At 39.1% G+C, this 9,153-nt stretch overlaps 1 protein-coding gene across 2 annotated transcripts in view; it reads left to right on the top strand.

The window, feature by feature from the left end:
* The first annotated feature begins 314 nt into the window (after positions 1-314).
* ghrhrb (growth hormone releasing hormone receptor b) overlaps positions 315-9,153 on the top strand; it is a 90,180-nt gene continuing 81,341 nt past the window's right edge. Inside the window, exon 1 of one of the 2 annotated variants that reach the window (XM_084909304.1) lies at positions 315-676. In XM_084909304.1, the coding sequence (XP_084765430.1) occupies positions 619-676 (58 nt within the window). In that variant the 5' untranslated portion in view covers positions 315-618. The remainder of the gene's footprint in view (positions 677-9,153) is intronic. The other variant, XM_084909303.1, reaches the window with a different exon arrangement.

Below are 9,153 nucleotides of genomic sequence, written 5' to 3'. Positions count from 1 at the left end.
AATACTCAAAAAGCAACTATGATTCAGTAATATTATGGATATGATTCTGTAGAACTTTTATTTTAGGTATTTGGAGTACAATTTGATGCAAAACCTTTGTACTATTTGGGTATTTAAACAGAACCATAATTTAAATCTTAACAACTCTAAATACATGTTTATCCCTTCCTAAAACAGGTATTTTGTGCATACATTTTTCAGGAGATACATCTGCATGGCAGTACAGAGCCTGAAAACTATCCTCAGTGTTATCCGTTTATGCAATCAGAGTAAAAACCTCGAACCTATGAACACACCGTTTTTCCTGCTCGTGAAGACTCCACTCGCTGTCTTCCCTCTTGTCAGCGCGCATCTGCGTCTGTGTGTTCTGCTCCATTTCAGGGAGGAGCGCAAACTGTTTGGCTCTGTCCAGCACCGGCCACTGGAGAGAGACCGGGCGGCATTAATACCGGCGAACTGTCAGCCGGCTGCTCAGTTCATTGGGTGTTGACAGTCGTGGAAATTTAAGGAGGAAATAGTTTGCTGTAATCTGTTTTTTCTACTTTTCTACATGCACTTTTCAAAGCGAGCATAGATGTCATCGCACAGCATGCTTATCACTGGAAGCTCCCGATTGAAATGGACGGACGCATTTCTTTACTTGGGTCTGTTCATGCAGTCGGCGGTTTGGGAAACGGTGAGTCCAAACGCACAGCTTAACCTCATCGATCTTATCGATCTTAAGGAGAGTTGGAACATGAAGGAATGTGTCTGTGTGGGTGATTTTAACACGATTTCAGTCACATTGTTTTTATACTGACATGACTTAAAAGATTTGAAAATTATTTTTCAATCAAATAAGATCAATTCTTTTACTTTTTTATTAACTTTTACTTTTATTCACTTTGTACATTTATGAATTCTTTCATTGTAGTAGTGGGACTGTGCATCGGGTTTACATGTTATCATGAGCCTTTGTTTGAGCATTGAGGAAAGGGAATTAGGGATCCTTGCCCCTTTAAATTAGAAGTTACAGACTAACAGACATTTTGTGTGTGTAAAGCTTAGAATACAAATACAATATGAACAATAAAATAAACAAAAACGATAGTAACTGTACAATCTATATTTGTGACATTTTAAGATTCTCTTGTTCAGCTTCAGTCTGGGAGTTTAAAAGAAACATAACACATTTTAGTCTTATTACTATAGGCAGGCAGGATTGATAAGGTTTGCTGCCTAATGCTTTTTATTATTAGCAATTAGCCATTAGTCACTACCTCAATGAAAACAGATGGCTGATATATCTATTGAGTAAGTGCTAATAGTTAAATAGTCAAATGCTGTTGAAATGGGAGCTTTACTGGCCTCTCAAAATTCTTTAAAGTGTTCAACTAATGCAGCTGCTGGTGAGACGTGTTTGTCTGCATTTATGATGCATTATTGGAAAAAAGGTGCTGTGTGAATATTTGTATCAGCTGGAGGAGGCGAAGACAGCACTATTGGCAAAGAGGTGTTTAATATGATTTAAACACCTATTTAAACACCTAATATCAGTATTGATTAATATCTGTGTGTCAGTTTGTTGTGTGTGTATCATACTTGACTTTAATTTTTCCCTCATTGTGTATCAAAGTAAATAATCTTCAGATGTTGATTTCCAGAGCTGTTATATTCTGCCATGTAAAGAGAACACAAAAAGAAGTTACATGTACAATCAGTACAAAAAGGCATGCACTGTGCAAAACAAACAAACCAACCCAACCCTAGACAACCCAAAATGTGATGTACACATATGTGGACGCCAGGTCCTAGGAGGTTAAGACTCTTAATTGCAGTGGTATAGAAGAACCAGATGATACCTCTGCATTCTTTTCCACCTTCTTGCTACACCATCATATACGTTAACTCTCCCCAAATGTTACCTGAGCAGATTCCTCCATATTTTGTTGTAAACGAATTCATTTTACATTAGATGGACTTTTGTGCAAATGGTGAGTTATACATGACGCTGGCATTTTTGTAAAGAGCTAAACTATTAATGTAATAGAAACATCAACTAAATTGTAAAATATATTTTTTTAAATCAAACTCTGCACTGTATACATTTGCATCAATATTCTGACATCTAACATTTATTTTGTCATAAATAAAAAGAAAAGCATGTTTTAAACAATTTTATAAATGAAATTGTTATAATAATTTTCTGCTTCCAACGTAATCATGATCTTATGTGAAAATCACTAATATCTGCATGAGTATTTCTAAAAATTTAAGGTGGAAACATCGCATCCATCATAATCACAGAACGTGTAGATTAGGAGTTGTTTTCTGATATTGACCTGCTGCGTTCATGTTTGTCTGGCACATCTGATTCGAACTAGGATGATAATTACTTGCTAGATGACTAATTTGTCTCCAGTGGTGACAAATTGCCACGGATCATGTGACTTAAGAACCAATACATGCATGCATTGCATGTCTGTCTGACTTTTGTTTTTCTGCTTTGCTTTTTCTTTCCTTTATAACGAAAAAGTAGAATTTGAGATGTACCTCAGCCATCAAGAGGAGGACTGGATTTCAAAGAACAAACTCGTATAGCTCAAATAAATATTGAATAAATAGTATCTCCTGTGACTCCATTAACCCTCATTGCTCACTTGAGTCTTCTCTGCTTTTGGCTTCAAAAAGTTTTTTCAGTAATGAGAACGTAGAAATATTTTCTCCCTTTCTCCCCATTTCTACTATGCATGTGGGGTTTGAAATTCAAATGGCGTAAACAATTTAGTGTGAAGCACATTTCTTTTGCATTTTGTCCTTATATGAATTTTGATTCAAAACCATTGTGGAGTTTCTTCTTTTGGGGTTATGGAGTGATTTGTGTCTTTTCCCTGATCCCGAATGCTCATAATAATCCTGTGTTGCCTCTTCATTTATTAGCTCTTTGCTCCAGATGAAAAGATCAGATTGTCATGGACTCAAGATGTCTTTAACCCCTTTTTCCTTATATTATATATCATTTTATAGATGGCAGCAAGATCAGTATCTCTTGTGAGTTACTGATCAGCTGGAAGACTTTATTCAACAGAAAATGACTGCCTTTTATTACTTTATTGCTGATGTTTTCAGTGTAAGGTACAGTAACAGTCTTTACTTAAAACACTGGGTTTTTCATATTTCTCTTTCAAAATCACTTCCATCCATATCTGACTCAAAGGCTTTTGTCGAAAAACATTTGACCACATGGAAACACTTGATCTTGATTTAGTCTGCAAACATGAGATGGCGCTTGCAGCCGATTGAGATTATATAGCTAGTCGAGCGCCTTCCAGACCTGCACATTCGTAAGTGCAGTCACAAGAATGTATTCTGTGTCTCCCAGTACAATCTCAAGTGTGTGGAGGAAATATCGGAAAACTGGTCATAACACTAGGGGAGCTGGACAGGGCTGTAGAAGGGCATCAGTCAAGCAGCAGAATTGTACCAGGAAAAACAGGAGGAGCATTGCCACTTGCACTGACCTACAAAAACTCCAGTAGGCTATGTGTGCATGTTTCTGACCAGACAGAAACAGACTCAGAGAGGTAGCCGTGCGGTCCTGAGGAGGCATGTCTTTGAAGGACAAAAACCTCCATAGGCTAGCCAATAAATACTCTAAATGCTGTTAGGTATGGAGATATAATGCTCAGACCCATTGTCAGAACTTGTACTGTTGCAGCTGTCCCTGGATTCCAAACACTGTCTATACACATTACTGAGCCATATGATGCAATTAAAAAATGAAAAGAAAAATTAATAACATAAAATAAAAAAAATCCAGAGAAAATTGTAACTTGTACATTAACAAGTTGAGTGCACTCAAGCACAAGTCTAAATGGTTTTAGCATCATGCAAGGTGTTACCATGAACCATAACCAGTACATATGCACCAGGCAAACGTCAACAATAGCTTTTAGGTGAAGAGGTGTTCTGGTGTAAGTCCAATATTGATTCTTCTGTCATCCAGCAAGTCTGTCTCTATAACAGATGAAAATTTTAGCCAGAGATTTTTATGAGAATGCTGACTGAACCAAAATGGGAATAATGTGGACTAAAAAGTAAATCATAAAGATATCCCAGTGCTGAATAAGGTAACTGTTGCTAGTTTGTTTGATAATAGGAGGCACACATACAGTACAGTACAGTATAGTACAGCTTTGAAATGTTAGTTTTTGATCTCCATGAAGTTGTTTTTCAATACTACATTCCCATTTTGAGTGCATGTGCACACCAGTGAGGCCACAGACATCCCTGCTAATGGCTTTACACGGTTCCTCTGATCTACAAGCACTACATAACAAGGAAGGGAGTTATACAACCACAGCTGTCTTCTTCTTCCCTGCTGTGGGTATAAACATGAACGTAAATAATGAAGGTTTAAAATTACCAAGAAAATTCAACACTGCATTTAACTGATGGAGAAGAAAGCTGCTATATTAGAATGATATGTATCAGCCAAGTTCATAAAGGTGGGTTCAATAAATTCTTAGGTTATTTAATATAAAAAAGTAGTGCTGTCAGCGTTAACCTCGTTAAAATGACGTTAACGCCATAACTGCATTAACGCGGAAAATCTCCGTTAGCGAGTTAGCATGGATCGCCCCGTGCTTGGGACTGCACGGCGTTAACGAGCTAACTGCACTAACGCATTGATGCTGTGCAGCCCCATGCATGGGCCAATCCGCACTAACTCGCTAACAGAGATTTGCCGCGTTAATGCGGTTATGGCGTTAATCTCATTTTAATGAGATTAACGCTGACAGCACTAAAAAAAAAGTATACTGTGTTCATAAATATGCATAGATTACTGTGTAATTATGTCTGTTATATCAAGAAATTGATGCACTCTGACAAACTTATTGTCAATCCATTAAAAAAACATAGGAGCAGGTTTTTGGTTTGTGGAAGCCACCATGTTCCGCCACCATATTTAATATTTACAGTGGTCAGGAAGGACATTTTTCTTCAGATGAATTCTGCATTTTTTGTATGTGGCTAGAGACTGGCCACATACAAAAACTAAAGACCAAGGAGAGGAGAAGTGGTGTTTGCATGCCATGGAGGGAGATTTCAATTCATTTTTTTTTCTATTTGAAAAATACAAATAGAACTACCTTTAATATCCTAATAGCAGGTCTTGAGTAACAACTTGTAGATGTAGATTGTAACGTTCCTATCGCCTGCAGAAGCCTCTCCCATTAGACATCAAATAACCTGTTACCCTCTGTCTCCAGCCCAAGGCAAGTTCTACCTTAAAAAACAAGCTGTAAAATGCTAAAATCAGTTCTAAAGGCCACATGTAACCAGTGCAGAGAGGCCAACATGAGGAAATGTGCCATCATCCTGTTAGTGCCCTTCTGATGGCTGCGTTTTTTTGTTGAAACCGAAGGCAGTCAATTGATTTTTGGGGGCAAATAATGAGTGACATTAACTCAGTTGCTGAAAAGACAGGAAGGGCTTTTGTGCCTTGAAATGAAAAGATTGACTTCACAGTTGATTTTCAGCATACAGATGGTTCACTCTTTTGTATCTCATAAGAAAGTCTGATTTTAGAGAAAGTATATATATATAAAGTATATAACGCCAGCAATTTAGATAATTTAAAAATGTAAAAAGTATAAAAAGATTTTTTAAAATTTGATTTAATCCTTGCACTCCTCTGGAACCTACAGTAAGATAAACATGTGTCCTTTTCAAGTTTTTTTTAATTTGACCTTAACAACGGAGTAAAATATAACTCGCATTAATCAAAATACCATCACAGAGGCAAGGAAGCACCTCGACTTTCTTTCATCAACTACAAGTGCATGGATAGAGCTGGAGTTCTTTAAGTATTTCCCAAAGCCTTAGATCACAATTTTAGCGAAAGGTTTCTATCAATACATTACAGATCTTAAACAAACTACAAAGTGTTAAAGTGAAAATGACAAGGGCTGGTCTCTGGATCTATGGGTTAGCTTTAGATGAAGCTGGGTTTGCTGTTTCATTTACAGTCTTTGTGCTAACATGAGCAAATTAACTGCTGTACAGACATGAATATGAACCCTTAGTAATAAAGCAAACATGCATGTTTACCAACATGTGAGATATTTAACAAAGAGGACAGACAGACAGACTCAGAGACCAGTGTATGTTAAAAAAAGGAATGCTAACAAGTGGGACTGACTAAACATTGGCTGGAGGTGCCTGCAATAACGACCTGTTTTAGACAGTGATTGGATTTAAATGACACCACAGCCGCATAAACTGCTGCCAGATAGGATGGAGAGTTACAATAATTAAAGTGCTGCTCAAATGGCACTCACGCTCTTCTCTCTGAGTGAGTCTATTATTCGGCATCTGTTAAAGGAGAGAAACCATCAGCGAGCTTGTGTTGCTCATATGAGCTATTCCAGGTTCACTGCGCATCACTACATTCGAAAGTGACACCCCGTGCTGCTCCATCAGACAGTATGTCATGTTACGATCTTGCTTGTATAAAAGAGGCTTGTTCTATAAGCCTACAGGGTAGATAAGAAAGCACTGTCTTGTGTCACAGTGAGGCTGTGCTGCCAGATCAAGTCTTCAGCCATGCGCACACACGTGTTACTCCCAGACATTTGAACTATTAATGATGTAGGAGTTAACAGGCCACCCAGATGGAATACGTTACAGGAATATTTAATATTTTCACTGTAAATTCTCCTCCCTCGTGTACAGTAATATGTTTAAAGGGCTGATAGAAACAGTACTTAAAATAGAAAATAGCTGGTGGAAAGATGGCCTTCTATGTTTATTAATGACGGAATATAACAAGAAGGTTTTTATACAAGGATTGTGGTCTGACATCTAAGGGAGTGCTTAACAAGTATGTGATTAAAATGAGTTGAATGAAATACTGTAAAAGTTATGATAATTATTGTGCCAGCTCACGCCAGAGCACCAGTTTACTTTCAGGCATGTGTCCTGACACACGTTACCTTCAACCTGCACAATCGCAGAATTCTTATATACACAATCGTGTAAGCTTCTGTTGTTGACTGGTTTGTACTGTATATTTGTAAATGTGTAAACTGGTGTCATCAAAGGAATATGTCCCGTTGTAAATCATTAACTCACCAGTCATCATGCATTAGCTGAATTCTGGCAATTTCTGGGTAAAATAAAACTTTTTTTATGGCAAAAACAACAATTTAGCCAATCACTAAATTGGTTCATTTAGCCTCATTAATAATAATGGATTGCATTTATATAGCGCTTTTCAAGAACCTCAAAGCACTTTACAATTCCACTATTCATTCACTCTCACATTCACACTGGTGGAGGCAAACTACAGTTGTAGCCACAGCTGCTCTGGGGCAGACTGACAGAAGCGAGGCTGCGATATCGCGCCATCGGCCCCTCTGGCCATCACCAGTAGGCGGTAGGTGAAGTGTCTTGCCCAAGGACACAACGACCAAGACTGTCCGAGCCGGGGCTCGAACCATTTACTTGTATTCATCGAGAACTATCATGTAACCAACCCAACCTATTGCCATCTGGTGGCCTTAAAATGTAGATTTTTAAACACCTGTAAAATAATAAGTAGGCTGGTTCTTCTTATAGTGCTTTTCTCTTTACACACTTGAAACACTTTATATAGCATATCTCATTCACACAAGTACTTTCCCCCCTACATCTTAGTATTTTCTATATGGTAAATGGACTAGTTCTTATATAGCACTGTTTTACTCCAACCGCTCAAAGCACTTACAGAACTATAAAGCATTTTCTATGCTTGGTTTTTCCTATACATAAGTGCTTTTTATCAAATAATCATACTCTGATGGATGCATTCGAGAGCAGCTTGGTGTTAGTATCTTGCCCAAGGATTTTTGCTATGCAAACTGGAGGAAAAAAAAGTAAAAAATTTAGGTCAAGAAGAGTTTCTGCCCTGTAGCAGTGAGTAGCAGTGAGTGTCACTGGGTTGCTGTGAGAGCACTGGGTTAAATGTCACACTCCCCTGCAGTGTCACCATCTGATCTACAGGCAGGTGTTCCACTAGAGCTTCTTCACACAGTTTGAATCAAACACATCCGAAGAAATCAAATGCATGCCAAAAAAACAAACAAAACACACACACACATGCAAAAAACAAACAAACGAACAAAAAATAATTATTCACTTGATAGCAAAGTATGACACAAATTTAACTACAGGTTCCAGATGCTGTTGGAATCTACATTTTTGGCACGTTACTATAATCTCAGATCTTTTAAGATCTAAGCTTCTGACGTCCTCCTGTTCACATTCCTGAGAAGGCGTGAATATAAGTAAAAATAGAGAAGCCTTGACAGCAAATGTCAACGCTTTGAGAGGACGTCAAACACCCACATTTTTTGCTGTCATGGGTGCTCATTACAGTTCATCCCAGGGGTTCATTTCAAGACTCCAACCTCTGAATGCCTCATCCAAAATAAAAAAGAGGACTTCCGGGTCCCAGGCAGCGGCTGATAGCGCTTTGGCAAATTCAGTGTTTTTTTTTATGGTGTATTGTTTTTTGTGTCAGGGTCCTGGGTCTCCTGACCCAGCGTTTTTAGTTCTTTGTGATTTTTGTATTATTGTACTTGTGTGTGACCCTGTGTTTCTCTGAGTCAGTGTCGCGTCGTCCCTCATGCTGTGTGTGATTCTCCCCGTGTCTCCTGGTATGCATTATAATTAGCTTTTCCCAGTTTAGTTTTGTATTGCTTGTGTTCTATTTTCCAGCAATAAAGCTGTGCTTTTGAGTTCAAGTTCTGTCCCCGTGAGTTTGCGTTTGGGTCCAATCCCTGCCTGCCACACAGCCGAAACATGACAGAACGACGCGACCATTACATGGACCCAGCAAACCGCTCTCAGCTGCGTGAGCGTCAGGATGCTGCCTTTGCCGAGCTAGAGGAGGAGCTCTGCTTGAGGCCATGGCGCACTCCTGACTACGGGCGGATTTTCCGAGGAACTCGGCTGGCTCTTGGCGGTCCCCGGAGCTGCCGAAAGCCCCCACCTGCCGCTTCACCTGCACCCAAGCCGCGGCCGCTTCAGGTGGGAATTCTCCGCGTCTCTTCAATTGCCCACGCTCCAGCCTCGGCGTCGCCGTTCTGCACGCCGGAGGCTCAGCTATTTTCTCCGCCCGCTTCCCCT

This window comes from Perissodus microlepis, chromosome 17, assembly GCF_051167445.1.
Source record: "Perissodus microlepis isolate ML-2025 ecotype Zambia chromosome 17, ASM5116744v1, whole genome shotgun sequence".
Classification (NCBI taxonomy): domain Eukaryota; kingdom Metazoa; phylum Chordata; class Actinopteri; order Cichliformes; family Cichlidae; genus Perissodus; species Perissodus microlepis.
The sequence above is the reverse complement of the archived record's forward strand: the minus strand, read 5'-3'. Positions and strand labels throughout refer to the sequence as shown.